The 17124-nt window shown below is 40.5% G+C and overlaps 1 protein-coding gene across 1 annotated transcript in view; it reads right to left on the bottom strand.

The window, feature by feature from the left end:
* LOC137272452 (uncharacterized) overlaps window positions 1-14831 on the bottom strand; it is a 28133-nt gene extending 13302 nt beyond the window's left edge. The window contains 2 exon segments of the mRNA XM_067804836.1: window positions 14080-14379; window positions 14804-14831. Of these exon segments, the coding sequence (XP_067660937.1) occupies window positions 14080-14379; window positions 14804-14831 (328 nt within the window).
* Window positions 14832-17124: the final 2293 nt, after the last annotated feature.

Here is a 17124-nt window from a genome sequence, read left to right as displayed (position 1 = left end):
AGTGGCTGTATCCTCGAGGGGGGTTAAAGCACTGTACAATTATTATCCTCCTGAGAGGGTACGTAAGTCCCAAAACATTTAAAGTACATGAAGACGTTCCACTGTTTCTAATCGTAGAATACCTGTCTTTTTTACTTTATGCCTTTATTTCCTGACTTGCTGACGGCTGAAGGGATGATGTAAATCCAGCTAGGGTCTATGCAGGAAGCAAATGTACTTTAAGTCCCCATGGTCCCTAGTATGGTGATCTACCTTCTGTCGTTGGTGATCTATAGCTCGTGTTTTATATTATATTGTCCAAATAGTAATATTAGTTTTAACTTTCCACACTAGTTTTAAATTGTAACTGTGATATTTTAGTTGTTTTACTGTCCTTTGCTGACAGATTTATTTATGAAATACATATTATCTCTTTCAGTATCCAACATGTTCTCGTCACGATATGACTGAAATATTGCTGATGTGACGTTACATATAAACTCACTCACTCACTTTAGCATTTAAAATTTTGAATTTATTTAAATTATGCACCATAGGATGGCGACGGAAATAATGTTCTGCTTTTTTCCTTGCCTTCCTAGCTTGTTTGCAGTCATCGTTGAATCATGGTTTTCGAATATGTTGAACAGCAGAGGACGTTGGTATACACTCATCAGCTATAGAATTCAATGCATCAGAAAAGCATTTAATAGCATCAGCAACGTCAATAAACCGTTCGGGTTTAAGTTTTTCAGCACACAGTGTTTCATATAAAGCCCAGTTAGTCTTTTTAAAATTCCGCCTTGATGATGGAGGAACATCAGATGGAGTTACAGATTTTAGTATAGTAGGAAAATGGTCACTTCCATCGTGGACTGACCATTTAAATTCATTTAGTAGTTCTGAATTTGTACGTGACAAGTCGAGAGCAGAATAAGTTCCTGTACCAGGGTGTAAATATGTGTTTGAACCGTCATTATATAAGCATAAATCGTTATCTGAACATAATAGTTTACCTTTAGTATTCGTAGTTGTACCGCCCCAGAGTGGGTTATGGCCATTCAAATCTCCCGTAATAATACACGGTCTGGGAAGTTGATCGTATAGGGTTTGAAGGTCAGTCTTCTGAAGAGCTGTTGACGGTGAGACATACAAAGAACATAATGTAAGGGTAACATGTAAAGTGAGTCGGACGGCAACTGCTTGAAGATTAGTAGTGAGTGTAATTGGGCTATGGATAACATTCTGTTTGACTATGATTGAAGATCCTCTAGTGGCTCTGTCACCCGGAGGTGAGAAACAATTATAAGCATTGAAATGACGTAGCTCAAAAAGATCTTTAAATAAGTCTCCTGCAGACAGACTGCTGACGGCGTACAATCCTGGACAATAACTGTAACTCATTATAATTATGCCTTGGTCCTCTGCAATTCCACTGTACAATATTGTTTAATGGGGATCTACCCCTTTTTGGTGGGCGACAAGCTGTCTGCCCTAAAATGGACATTTTCGGACACGTCAATGTCCTTAAGTGATCCATATTTGTTGTAAAGTTTAATCTTATTTTCGGACCCTTTTGGGGCTCTGCCACTTTGTTTTTGGGAAGCATCCGGTTTATGTTTACTTTTGCCTTTAACAGCTTGTTGCACTATACACAACAATTGAGACCTTGTGGTAGACTGAGATGACAAATTGTAATCACGATCTGGCTCTGGCTGACTTTGAGACGTGCCAGGAAGTGGCTCAGCAGTTTGTGTAGATATTGCAGGTGCAAAAGTCTGTGGGGAATCAGTGTTCACCCACGTCAAATTTGTTTCACAGCCTGAAGTTGATCTGGTTGCTTTATTCGTCGCCTCAGATGATGTCTTAGTTTTTGAAGCATATGTTTCTGTTCATTCAGATCTCTGAACAAGCTGTTTTGCTCCTGAAAAACTAATATTTTGAGTAAATTTCAGTTTGTTGATCTCCATCTGCTGCTTCCATATTGGACACTCTTTTGAAAATGAGGAATGGTCTCCTGAACAGTTAGTGCATTTCTTATAACTACTGTCACAATCTTCTGTTGTGTGTGTCTTCTCAAACCACAGTGAGCACACACAACAGACAATGTGCAAGTATTGACGCCATGCCCATACGTCTGACACTTGACACATCTCAGTGGATTCGGAATATATGTTTCCACTTTGATAAGACAGTAACCAGCCTTTATCGATTAAGGAGCAGTCGGAGTAGAGAAAGAAAACAAATAGGTGTTTGTTTGTTGGATGTCGTTGTGTTTCCGGGTAGTGAAACGTTCGGTGGGCAGAAACTGATACGGGAATGCCAAGAAAAGATATGGTTGACAGGAGGTTATTTGCCTGTTGTCTCTTACTACATTCAATAAGTAGTGAACCTGTACGCAAACGTCTAACATTTTTAACATCCCCTGCTATGCCTTGTACGCCTTTTGAAACAGCAAAAGGGTTCAGCTTCAAAGGCGTCTTGTCAACAGTCTCAAGTAGTATAAAACGTGGCCAATAGTCAATAGATGTGGACGGTCTTTGTTCATTAACATCAGGATCCGTGTCAAGAGGACGTTTTTTCTTGGTGATAGGGGTTTCGTAAGCCATAGTTAGTGTTTTAAGGTTCATCATCCGAGCTCCCCACCCACCACGGAATATCACAAGGACAATGCTAAAAAAAGTGGGTCTCCAACTTGCAGCATCAAGGATACTCGGATAATATACTTCAGCAGAAAAGTTATAAATAGCTAATCCACCAGATTGGCCCATGAGCCACCGCCTTCTGGCATAAGACTCTAGGCAAAGAGCAAAACATCATATTGCAAATCATTGACATCTGATAAGAATAAATGTACCAAATCCAAATGTAAAACATTTTCAAATTAAATTTGTGGAGTCACGTACAAGTCCATACACAGGGCTTGGCATGACCAGCCGATTGATAGAATCGGGCCGATTCTACCACCCGTCTAGGTGAAGTAAGGGTCGAAGTGGTGTGTTGAGCAACAGGAACATGGTTCAGGCTCCTACTGCCCTCAGCCACCAGACTACCGCCCTCCCGCGGCAAACGTACAGGTTGCCCAATTCGGTTGCTCCTTGCAACCAGCAGTGGGGTGCTATGGACCTAGTTGACCCGAGTCCACCCGGTGGTTTGAACGGCTCGTGGCGTTACCCAGCACCCACCACGAGGAGGTGGCCGTTCACGGGTGCCATATACATACAAAAGGCTTCGTTACACTTTAGTGCACACCCGCCGGTTCTGACGGGGTTCTGTATCGCGGCTGTTTCGTATCGAGGGAGATAAACACAAGTAATATATATTGCACTTTAGATTTTTGTTTATTTCATGAAGGAACAGCGTCATGTTATAACACAACATATCGGAGCGTATGCTTACTCCTTTATCACCTGATGAAGGAGCAAGCATACGTTCTGAAACGTTGTTATCAACAATAAAGAAGTTTACATCCACAAATCTGACTTTTTTATGCTGTCCACTTCCAAATGTCCAAAGACATTGGAATATACAGTTATCTTTACAATAAGTAATTTACTTCCCGTGCCATAGCTATCGTATTCGCAAATGGAAATTGCCTACACATAATTGTTATAACATTGAAATCACTTTGTCTTTAAAGAGTTTATTGAACTCTCCTTTAATCAATACTAATATTTTGCCCATGCATACAAAAAGGCTTTGTTATAAATCTGCATGAAAGCTAGGTAGCCTAGTAGTGAAAACATTCGCACGTCAAGCAAAAGGCCCGGTTTTGATTCGCCACCTTGGTACAATATGTAAGGCAAATTTCCGGTTTCCTCTGGCGTCATATTACTGGACTATTGCTAAAACGGCGTAAAACCGTACTCACTCACCATACTTGAAAGAACAGGTATCAAACAATTATAATCTACTTTAGTTGTGTATGTACTCTTGAAGTGATGATGGATCTTGTTGAAAGGATGAGCTGGTTTCATTTCCATACAGGCAAGTGTGGCAGTTTGTGAGGATACCAGCAGCTTTGTAGCATTTGCTAACTGGCTGCAAATACAGTTTCTAATTCTTGAAATCTAGAAATGCACATAGTGTGATCAACGCAGCTTGCCGAAAAGGACACTCAACACTGACTCTGACAGCTGACGTCTCTTGTTTATGAAAGTTTGATTAGCTGTCATCACGCCTCCTTTGTATCCTACTATGTAAGGTGAAAATGGTTGAGCTTGGTCACCAAAAACACACATCATTGTTCCATGAGATTCTCTGACTTTTCAGTTTCAACCTCGCTTTCTAGAAACATACCAGCATCATGGAAGCGGCCTTCAATGGGGCCAAAGAAATGGGCTGTCATCGCATTGGGTGTTACTGAACCTCAAACTATGTACACGTTTTTGTCCATTTAAAACGAGGTTTTGCTTTTGTTGTGGACGGCTAGCGGTCGCAGAGTACCACCAATGAACCCCCAGTAGTTAGGGAGCGGCGACTTGATGCAGTGTAACCTCTACCGCTAATGTGGATGTGAACCTAATTATCAAAGGGAGGCCATCCTGAACTGAGGTCTCACTCAACAGAACATTTTACGGATTGCAGTGTGGCCAAACAGAACAAACATCATTTTATGGGTGCTTCAAATTGACGTCGGAACTCTTATCTCAGTGACGACATCGTATTTCATTTATAACAAAATCAAAGATCTTTGTATGCATTTGTTCCATTTACAATCAAATATTTTTAATCATTCAAGAACGCACAAAAGAAAGTGTTTGAAACAGAATATTCATGTTGTTACACCCGGAACATGTGTACCATATTTTTTTGCATTGTCTAAATAGTTATGGAAATGAATAAAATATGGACAAAAGTCACACATCACATCACATCACATCACATCACATGTATGTTATTCAAGGAATGAGCTTTTAGGTTAGTGGGCTTGCTGTTTAACGCTACTCAATATTCCATCTATATGGCGACTGCCTGTAAGTAACAGACCCGAGAATTCTGTGATCAAAAGCACGAGCGCCAATTTACGCAAAATTGGGATACAATGACATGTGTACACGTAAACCAATGTAAGCGAGTCTGCAGCTGACCACTCGATGACTTTGTAGTTACGCATAACGCCTTCCTGGGGCATATCTGTATACTGCAAACACGCCAGGCCGATTCCTCGAGAGAGGGAATGTGTGAGAGCATAAGGTGTCAGGAATTCAATGTCCGGGAGAACACAATTGGAATGACTAACACCAACCCGTTAAGCTGTACGTGCTATGCAAAGCATGTTTACATGTCGCCTTACTTCAGTGCAGCGTTGTATGAATACAGACAAGCCGTGAAACATGAGCGGCAGAGCACATGTAATCTTTATCAGCGTATTTAGCGTACGGAAGCATTTTAGGGCCATATGGTTAATCAAAAAGACTTTTGAATTTTAAGATACATCCTCAAAATATCAAGACACATACTTAGCTAAAGAGGAGAAGTGTTTGAGGAACAAATACCAACTAAACATTCTGAAATCTCGGGCAGTCAAATCTAAAAAGAGACGAAATAGACTTAATTATCTGATAACCGTGCATTTGTCTATTGTATATTCCAAACATGAGTGTACACAAACCCGAAATAACGTGTTTCCAAGGAACAATAGCATGATGAAGATTTGAAAACTTTATCCGTGCCAATCGATTGTCAGAACTTTCAAGGAAACAATATCTCGTCTTCATACCTATATGTACTATCCAAAACAAGCATAGACGAGAGATCTACATTCTCGAACATGCATAAATCGTCCACAAATAGACTTTAGTGCATGAAATATTACACCATCTTGGAAGAACGTAATGTCTAATACAACCAAGTGGATACTTTTAGATAAGGAGATGCTGAGCGCGATGGTGACGACATAGCGCGGCCTCGACGTCGGGTTTCCTCACTCTCAGACCAGCTTCTTTGAGCCTGTTCCGTACAGTTTCATCTAATATCCTCTGCAGTCTGGGCACCCTGTCTGCTATGCTCTCGCCCGTGGCAGTACGATCACGCAACTGTAGAACCCGAATCTTGGGCTGCTGTGACTCGAGGTCTCCCTGTACGGGGACGGTCATTTGTTATACCTGTACGGTTGCAACGAACTGCAAGCCAAACTGTTTTGCTCAGACTAACATTCAGACGCCTGGTAAGAGGATATAGGTAATCTCCAGCATGCATACCTTCAATGGCGATGATCCGTTTTGCAGACCTGACGCAGTAAATTGACCTTGAAAATCCTTCAAAACGAATGCCAGTTTCTGAAAGTAATTTTAATTTTAATATCTGAAAATGACTTTTATTGCCAGAGACTGATTACTCTGCTGCACAATTTCAAATGTAGGGTGATTTCTGTTGCCTTATAGCGATGCTTTTAATATATTTTTCTTACAATAAAAAAACGATTTTGCGTTTCTTTCTGGAGATAATATACCAATAGTATCTTGTGTGGATACGATTGCTAGAACTCCATCAAGGAAATTGATTTTACTTTCTGCAGCGGCACAGTCTTCCAATCCATGTAGGAATGTATCGTTTTCCCGTTCCACACAGGGCACCCGTGGCGAGCCACCTCCTCGTGGTGGGTGCTGGGTAACGCTAAGTGCTCGCCAACCCCCCGTGTGGATCCGGGGGCATATTTGGTCCACCAATCCGTTGGCCGTGGGTTGCGTCCCTGTGTCGGTGGAGGAGGGGATCCTGGTGGTTGAGGGTAATGGGGGTCTCGAACCACGTTCCTGTTACTCAACACACCACTTTGGCCCTGACTTCACCTAGACGGGTGGTAGAACTGGCCCGGTTCTATCAATCGGCTGGTCACGCCATGCTCTGTGCATGGACAAACTTCCTCAGCAATTATTGTGCATGTTTGTACATTTGTGACAATGAGCGTTTGTTATTATCATACTCTATACTATAATAATTTGCCTAGAGTCCTATGCCAGAAGGCGGTGGCTCATGGGCCAATCTAGTGATGTTGACCTCCGAATGATGTATGTCTCTAATTTCTTGTCTAGGGCCGAACCAGCCTGGCATTGAATTGGTAGACAAATACAGCTATTCGTGTCATACTCGCTGGAGTATACCATCCCTGTATCCCTGGTGTCAGCATCTTGGATACCCGTTGCTAATAGACACCGTCCTTGTTGACACTCCATGGTGGGTGGGGAGCAGGGATGGTGAATGATTTTCCTTTCGCCATGACTTTCCAACAAGCTGGTTCAACTCGACATGACAAAAAACGACGTCTGGACGAACTAGATCGTCCATCCGACACAAATTCAACCACTGATTCCTGGGCTAGATATCTAGTGATCGAAGCAACTGATTTTCTGCCTATCAAACTCAACCCATTTGCCGTGTCAAAAGCTATCTATGGGATCTGTGGGGAGGTGAAAAATGTCACCCGTCTCCGTAATGGTTCACTGCTAGTTGAGTGCGCACGGAGACAGCAATCTCTAAATCTTATGTCTGTTAAAACATTTGCCGATATAGAGGTTGCTGTGTCCGTGCACAAAACTCTTAATTCTTGCCGTGGTATCATACGTGACAGGGCACGATGTCTGTATGATATGAGTGAAGAGGATATTGCAGCTGAGCTTGAAGATCAGGGGGTTACAGCAGTGAAACGTTTCACCATTAAAAAGGATGGAATTGTAACTAAAACACATACATATCTCCTAACATTTGCCAGACCTTCTTTACCACAGTCAATTAAGGCAGGATATCTTAACATCGGGGTGGATGTGTATGTCCCCAATCCACTCCGGTGTTATAAATGTCAACAGTTTGGTCATGGGACTTACTCATGTCGTAATCCCGCAGTATGTTATCGCTGTGGCGATCCTCATGATGGCACAGGTTGCGAGAATGATCTCAAGTGTGTCAACTGCAAAGAGACTCATGCTGCTTCTTCAAGGTCATGCCCTATATATCAAAGGGAATCGAAGATAATGAAAATAAAATGTGAAAAAATCTCTCTTATTTTGAAGCCAAAAAACTTTTCACCACTCAGTCCTCAACCCCATCAAATATAACACATTCTGCTGCAGTTACCCGTTCTGTAGCAATGTCCTCAGCTGCATGTCAAACTGACTTGACCTGGGTCAAATCAGAAAAACCTGTGTTTTCATTTAACAAACCTGCTTCTGAACCGAAAGAATCTACTGCCCCAGTCACTCAAACAACGTTTGAGTCTCAGACAGAAATTCAGTCTGAGTCATCACAATTGACTGCTTCGCCACTAGCTACATCACAACCACCCACTATTCCAGTGAAAAAGCAGAAAGGTAAAAACTTAAATAGGAAAGAAACACATGTTGTTCCTCTACAAAATACTTTTGGGCCTCTAGACATGGAGGCCCAAAAGACATGGAGGCCCAAAAGCCACCATGACTCAGCTGGCCAATATAATTCAATGGAACTGCAGAGGGATTAAAAATAACTTTAACGAGTTACAGTTACAAGATCATCAACCGTCGGCATTCTGTATCCAAGAGACATATCTTAAAGATACAGATAATTTTAAATTGAGACAGTATGATGCTTACCATTCTTTTTCTCCTCAGAGGGATCGTGCAACTGGAGGTGCTTCTATTTTAGTACATCACAACGTCACCCATAGCCCTGTCGCTCTAAATACACAATTGCAAACTGTAGCTGTTCGTATTACGTTGCACATGGCGCTGACATTGTGCAGTTTATACATACCGCCCTCTTCAAATATTCACAAATCAGATCTTCAAAATCTATATGATCAACTCCCGAAGCCATGTTTAATCATGGGCGATCTTAACGGACACAACCCACTTTGGGGAAGTGTCAACACAAATACTAAGGGTAAAATCATCGAGGATTTCATATCCGATAATAACTTATGTATTTTCAATGACGATTCAGCTACTTACCTACATCCAGCTACGGGAACATATTCTTCCCTGGATATATCATTTGCCGACTCAAATTTGTGTAATGAATTCGAATGGGAGGTGCATGATGACCTGTGTGGGAGTGATCACTTCCCAACTATTCTTAAAGGCATTATCCCTGGGGATGATCCACCCTTATCCAGACGGAACTTCAAGAAGGCTGACTGGTCCTTATATAAAACACTTTGTATTGATCATTTAAAACCTGATGTTTTTGTAAACAGCGAAGATCCTATACAGCTGTTTTCAGATATAATCAATAACATTGCTGACCAAACTATCCCCAAGTCCTCTGCAATTCCACATGTTCGCAAACCATGGTTTACTAATGACTGTAAACAGGCCAGAAAGAGTAGGAGGAAAGCGGAAAAGTATTTTCGCCGCCACCCTACAGTACATAATTTAGATAGAGTAAAAAAATTAAATGCCAAGGCTCGACGCACTTTTAAACAGAGTAAGCGTCTGTCTTGGAGGAACTATGTCTCCAAAATTAATTCCCGTACACCTATGTCTAAGGTGTGGAATATGATACAAAGAATTAAGGGCAAAGGTTCCAGATCTACTGTTCATCACCTGATGGATGGTGACCGGTTATTAACTGATAAATCTGATATTAAGTCTTTGAATGTCATTTAGAAGTGTAAATACATAAGAATGAAGATTTTATGGATATCAACTTCTTTATGAGAGAACACAACGTTTCGGAGTTAATGCTTACTCCTTCATCAGGTGATGAAGAGAGAACACAACGTTTCGGAGTTAATGCTTACTCCTTCACCTGATGAAGGAGTAAGCATTAACTCCGAAACGTTGTGTTCTCTCATAAAGAAGTTGATATCCATAAAATCTTCATTCTTAAATCTGATATTGCCAACAAGCTTGGTGAAACTCTCGCCAAACATTCTTCTTCGTCCAATTACGTACCTGAATTTCAACACTACCAGAAACAGCAGGAGAAGAAGAGAATAAATTTTACCTCAGACAATGGCGAAGACTATAATGAATTATTTTCATTACATGAGCTACACACTGCCCTTGAGCAAGCTCATGATACAGCGTCAGGAGCTGATGGTATTCACTATCAGCTCCTGAAACATTTGCCCAAATCATGTTTGGAAACAATGCTAAATATTTTTTATTCAATATGGACTTCGGGAAAATTCCCGTCTTCTTGGCGTAATGCTATTGTAGTTCCTATTCCAAAACCTGGCCGGGATCATACTGATCCATCGAATTACAGACCGATTTCTTTAACGAGTTGTGTCTGTAAAACCATGGAGCGTATGGTAAACAATCGATTAACATGGTTTCTTGAAACTAACAACCTTATCACAAATATTCAGTGTGGTTTCAGGAAGAATCGTAGTACCATAGATCATTTGGTACGTTTAGAATCCTTTGTAAAAAATGCATAACATGCTGTATCGATCTTTTTTGATCTCGAGAAAGCATACGATACCACCTGGAAGCATGGCATTTTAAAGGATTTACATGGTTTCGGTTTAAGGGGTCGTTTACCTCTTTTTATATCGCAGTTTTTACAAGGCAGGCAATTTCAAGTCCGAGTAGGTTCTACCCTGTCTGATCATTACAATCAGGATCAGGGCGTTCCGCAAGGCAGCATTTTGTCTGTGACCTTATTTAGTATCAAGATCAACAGTTTATCCAAGGTTTTAAACGATTCAATAGATGGATCACTTTTCGTGGATGATTTTAATATTTCCTGTCGCGGTAAGAATATGCATACTATTGAACGGCAACTGCAATTACGTTTAAACAAAATAAATAAATGGTGTCTTGAGAATGGTTTTACATTTTCTATGACAAAAACTAATTGCATCCATTTCTGCCGTAAGTATAAACCACATAAGGACCCAGAACTATTTTTAAATGGCACTCCTATCAAAGTCGTTAAGGAGGCCAAATTCTTAGGTTTGATTTTCGACTCTCATTTAACTTGTCTTCCGCATATCAAATCCTTGAAAACTAAATGCCTGAAGGCACTTGATCTATTGAAAGTTGTGTCAAATTCAAAATGGGGAGGGGATCAAGCTACTCTCCTGCACATATACCGTTCACTTGTCCGTTCGAAGCTTGATTATGGCTCCATCATTTATGGTGGAGCCTGTAAAAGCAATCTAAAACTCCTTGATTCTATCCACCACCAAGGTCTGAGACTTTGTCTTGGGTCGTTCCGAACTTCTCCTATTGACAGTCTGTATGTCGAAGCCGATGAACCATCTCTTACACAGCGCCGTATCAAATTAGCTTTACAATATATTACAAAACTATACTCTAACGAATCCAACCCTGCTTTTAACTGTGTTTTCGATCCTCTTTATGAGCATTTATACAACAAAAAGCCTTCTCTTGTTCCACCTCTTGGGCACAGAATTAAAGCATTCATTTCTGCTGCCGGCATTGAGCTGAAAAGTATAGCGCCTTCTCGTCTTCTTTCTTCTCCTCCTTGGCAATTAGTGAGGCCACAAGTTGACCTCACATTAACAAAGTTTAAAAAATCAGACACAAACGAATTACAATATAAACACGAGTTTATGCAATTAAAAAATAATTATAGTACATACAAATCCTTATTTACAGATGGGTCCAAGGATGGTTGCACAGTTGCTTGTGCCACTGTCATTGGATCCAGAACAATATCTTCTAGATTACCTGACAGCAGCTCCATTTTCACTGCAGAAGCTAACGCAATATTAACGGCTCTTCAATATATTCAAAGACATCCTAATCATGTACAGTATATAATTTTTTCTGACTCATTTTCTTGCCTTCAGGCTGTTGAAGATTTGTCTTGTAAACATCCACTTTTAATTGACATAATTGAATTGTATAATGATCTTGCAACTGGCCAGTGCGACATCGTCTTTTGTTGGTTACCCAGCCATGTAGGTATTTCTGGGAATGCAATGGCCGATCTTGCTTACAACTTACATTCGTGATCTGATGCAAAAGAAGTGGGACACCCAAGTGGGAATAAATAAATTACATGCCATAAAACCTTATATTGGTTACACTCACTTGGGCTGTCAGTCCAGATTTGAAGAGATAATTATGCGACGATGTCGCATTGGCCATACGCGTTACACCCACAGTTATTTACTAAAAGGTGATGATCCTCCGTTTTGTATCCCTTGTGATGAGAGAACCACGGTCAAGCTTATCCTGCTTGACTGTGTTGAATTCTCCATCATAAGGGATAACTATTTCAATGTCAAAACAATGAAGGATCTTTTTAGCACAGTTAGTACTCATATTAATTCTTGGATTTTTAAAAGAAATTGATTTTCTTATTGAATTGTAATTGATATGTTCTGTAGATAGTTGCGTTTTAATGATTGGTAGTTTAAATTAGTAACTTAGATTGTTAGTGGCTGTACCCTCAACGGGGGTTGAAGTATTGTAAAATTATTGTCCTCCTGAGAGGGTACGTAAGTCCAATACTCTCATAGTCAATTTAAATCTACTACTAGTTTTTAATCGTAGAATATTTGTTGTTTTAAGTCATGGCTAAATTTCAGGATAATCGCCAATAGCTGAGGGGATGGTGTAAATCCAGCTAGGGTTCATGCAGGTAGCAGATGTAATGTAAGTCCCCATGGACCTTAGTATGGTGATCTACCTTCAGTTGTTGGCGATCTATAGCCCCGGTTTTATGTTGTATTGTCTTCTTTAATTCCAATGTTTTAACTTTCAATGCTAGTTTTATGTTCTGTGATACTCTAGTGTTTTTACTGTCCTTCGGTGACAGGTTTTACTTTTTCTCTTTTCTCATCCTAACATTACTATAACTTATATTGTTCTCGTCACGATATGGCTGCAATATTGCCGATGTGACGTTAAATGTTAACTCACTCACTCACTCACTCCCGTTCCACACCGTCGGCAAGATATGAGAGCTATGACAATGACTAACAGAACATAAAAGATGACGGTGACAACGATGCCTGCAATAAGCCCTGGAGACACCCCCGCATCAGTCGTCTTCGTTCTCTGAGTTGATGTCTGCGTTGATGAAAAAGAAGGGTGGATAGAAGGTGACGTGCTGACAGCGCCTTCAAAAGACCACAACGCAGTGTTGGTTACGTGAATGTGTGAGTAACGTAACATTTAAAGCCACATTTCAGCCATATCGTGACTACAAAATATATCTATTCGTAAAACAATGTGGTCTTACACACCCTCACAGGTGGACACTCTTTTACAGTTCTTCAAACCTCATCCACGGTTAGTAATCATATAGTAATGTCCTACAAAAATTAAACTATGTACAGCCGTGTTGGTTTCGACGAATGATAAGTGCATAATTTACTTGACTAAAATGTCCACCCACTTAACCATCTTGACGAGTAGTGGCTGACCTTTTCTCTTACCCATACTAAGTATCTTCTAAAAGCAGAATCATTCTGAATAAATCATAAGCAGGAGTCCCTGTGTCACTTGCAAATAGTGATGGTAGGAGTGCTTGCTAAGATGTGAGCGCATCCTGCTCCGTAAGCACAAGCATACATGCAAAGGCATGGAAAGGTTCCCTTGAAATACATACTAGTATTTAATGTATGCATTTTACGATAACACGTTTTTAATCTTCTACTTTGACTTCAACATTTTTAACCTTGATCAACCAACCTTGGACCTACATTCATATGACGCTCCCAGAGATTATATGTGACAGAACAGACTCGACTGAAAACGCAACATATTTGAAATGTACAAAACAAAGACTGGGGGCTGTTTGAGTATCGAATAATATAAACGTTGACCGTTGGAATGTTTATGCAATCTCTTATTATCGATATACTTGAAGCATGATTTAGAATCCTTTTAACATCTCCTCTCCTCTGTATTGCCAGTTAGAATAGAAACCCTGCTTCTTCTACTTTATGAAAACATTGCGGGACAAATGTAAGAATGTCACCTAAGCACTAACATCCAATTTCTGATTGTCCCAGACGTTTTACATCGGCATCACGAATTATGAGATGGAAGGGTTAAATTTCATTTCTTTCCAGATGCCCAAAACAATGTCATGTAGTTATTTTTTTTCATGGCAGATGTTATGTTTGTGAGACATATTCTATCTTTGAAAACTCCTTCATGAATGTACCTTTAGCATAATAAGACCGAATATGCTCACCAGATACCGTCAGCTCACACACGTCCGTGGGGACAGCACCATCGATAAGAGCGTTCAGTAGGCTCCAAGTTCCAGCATCTTCCACCCGGACGCTCGCTATCGTAAGTGTCGATTGTGTGGTGTTGAAGATTGCACTATATCCTGCCACAGGGCTGCAGCTAGGGTTGCAGGTGACGACATACCGGCGATCAGGTCGAACCCACACGAAGCCTGTGTAGTTACTTCTATCACCGACTATTGTGTATCCTTCATCAATCAGACCATTACCATGTGGACACGGTGTATCTCTTGCAACAGCACCTTTAACGTAAGTTCTAGCGTGGAGTTGATGGGTAAGAAATATAAAAAGAAATATAAATATAAAAAAACCCGGCAAAACCAGGACGGTTGTTTGGGCTCGGGCACAGGGATAGAGACACCAGCTAAGATGAGATAATCCATTAGGAGAATTAAACTGGCGAGGTAAAATCCATGTCATAACACTTTACAAATAATATGCAGTCCTGTCCATCTTCGGGCGCTCATGTCACCTATATATTTGGAGACATTTACGATGGCTGAGCCTTTTTGTGAGTATCGTACATATCTCAAAATATTCGCTATTGAAGAAAGACACGTAAGGTGTTAATCAATAGATGAGATATTCTCCATACACTTAAAAAAGCATAGCATAAAATATGTTTGATGTGACCCCTAATGCTTGTAGGCACCATATGCATTCTACAACAGGCGAGTCGATAGTCCGTCGTCATCCTGGCTGAGCGACCTATAGTTTGATCCATTGATTACAGCAGCTATTCATATTTTTGCTAAGTAATGGCCGATTTTACGAGTAAACGGGCTTTTTTTCTTAACATCCTATTACGCATTCCACTGAACGTCAAGTTTGGCCGATGTGGGTTATTTGGACATGTCCCATTTACAGTTGTGTCAGTTACACAGTAACAGCGTGCATCAGTTGCTGATTTCCGTGAGTACTTCCGAAAGTTCACCAGTTTAAGGATTATATATGACTGTGTGAGTGAGTTACGCCGTTTCTAGCAATATCATGGCGGGTGACACCAGAAATGGGATTCATACATTGTATCCATATGGGCAATAGAACCGGGTTTACATAATTAGGATGGTGTGTGTGTATGTATGTCTTGGTGTGTGTACGTCTGTGCGTTTCTGTGGTTGGGTTGGTGTGTGTGTGGCTGGTTTTGTGTGGGTCTATGTGTCTGTACCTGTGTGTCTGTGGATGGACTGGTGGGTGTAGGTGAGTGTAGGTATTTAACGCTGCCTGACGACCTCAGACACGAATCAGACGTATAAAGGTCCTATTAGGCATTTCTCCAAAGTCATGTCTCAGTTGGCAGAGGATATTTGTTCTTCGGGTGTATATGTGTACCATGTGCTGTCCATGGTACTGCTGAATTCGTGCAACTAAGACACCCAATTCCGTGTCGATTACTGAAACACTTGCCTCACATATTATCTCCAACCAGCCACGACATGGGATCATTGCAACTTGTTCATACTGACATGATACCAAGATCTGATCAAATGTGAATATTCAAGAAAACATAAATGTAACATATTTAAACAGGCAACTTTTTTAGAATGTGAGAACTTATAACATAATGTATTTACCAGCGACGAAAGTCAAAGTGAGAATCAGAAATGCGTGCACTTGGTTTCTCTCTTGAGCCATTTTCATCAAACTGAAAAGAGAATTACTTTGTGAAATCACTATTTTTCTCATGAAACTGAAGCAATTCAACACATCTGTAACGTATTCCCAATGTAAAGTTGCTAATCGTGTAGGCTACATGAATATTCCTACACATAAGAACGTACTACTTTTGTGATCGAGATAACTTCAGGAGAAAACAACACCAGGTAAATGAAAGTAGTCTAAAAATACCAAAGGGATGAGGCGAACATAGTATTCTACATACCCAGCACCCACGGATTCATACAAAATACCTAACAGTATGCTTCACATCATTTGTCATATCCGGGCTATATACCAGAACAACATACCCAAGCGACATACCCGTGTTACACACTATACATACATATACAGCCAAAGTACCTGGCTTATCACGTCCAAGATCCGGGTTCCCAATATGTGAATAAAGTGTAACGCCCATTTCTGGTTTTCCCTCCGTGATATTGCTGGAATGTTGCTAAAACTCGATCACTCACGCAAGTACATATGTTGCATTCTATACAACCATATACATCCTAAGTACCCGTTTTACGTACCATACAACAATATACACACTAAGTATCCATGTTACATACCATACAGCCATATACATCCTAAGTATCTCTGGCACATACCACACAAACATATACATGCTACGTACCCGTGTTACATACAATACAACCATATTCATGCTACACACCCGTGTTACATACCATACAACCATATACATCCTAAGTATCTCTGGCACATACCACACAAACATATACATGCTACGTACCCGTGTTACGTACAATACAACCATATTCATGCTACACACCCGTGTTACATACCATACAACCATATACATCCTAAGTATCTCTGGCACATACCACACAAACATATACATGCTACGTACCCATGTTACATACAACCATATTCATGCTACACACCCGTGTTACATACCATACAACCATATACATCCTAAGTATCTCCGGCACACACCATGCAAACATATTCATGCTACACACCCATGTTACATACCATACAACCATATACATCCTAAGTATCTCTGGCACACACCACACAAACATATACATGCTACGTACCCGTGTTACATACCATACAACCATAATACATGCTATATACCTGTGTTACATACTTTACTACTATATACATTCTAAGTAGCCATGTTACATACCATACAACCATATAGATGCTACGTACTTCTGTTGTATACTATACAACCATATGCATTATACGTACCTGCGATACATACTGTACAGCCACACACATCCTATGTACCTGTGTAATATGTTATGCAATGATATACATCCTATGTACCTGGGTTACATACCCTTATCGTATACCGTATA

This window comes from Haliotis asinina, chromosome 1 (genome assembly GCF_037392515.1).
Source record: "Haliotis asinina isolate JCU_RB_2024 chromosome 1, JCU_Hal_asi_v2, whole genome shotgun sequence".
Lineage (NCBI taxonomy): Eukaryota > Metazoa > Mollusca > Gastropoda > Lepetellida > Haliotidae > Haliotis > Haliotis asinina.
The sequence above is the reverse complement of the archived record's forward strand: the minus strand, read 5'-3'. Positions and strand labels throughout refer to the sequence as shown.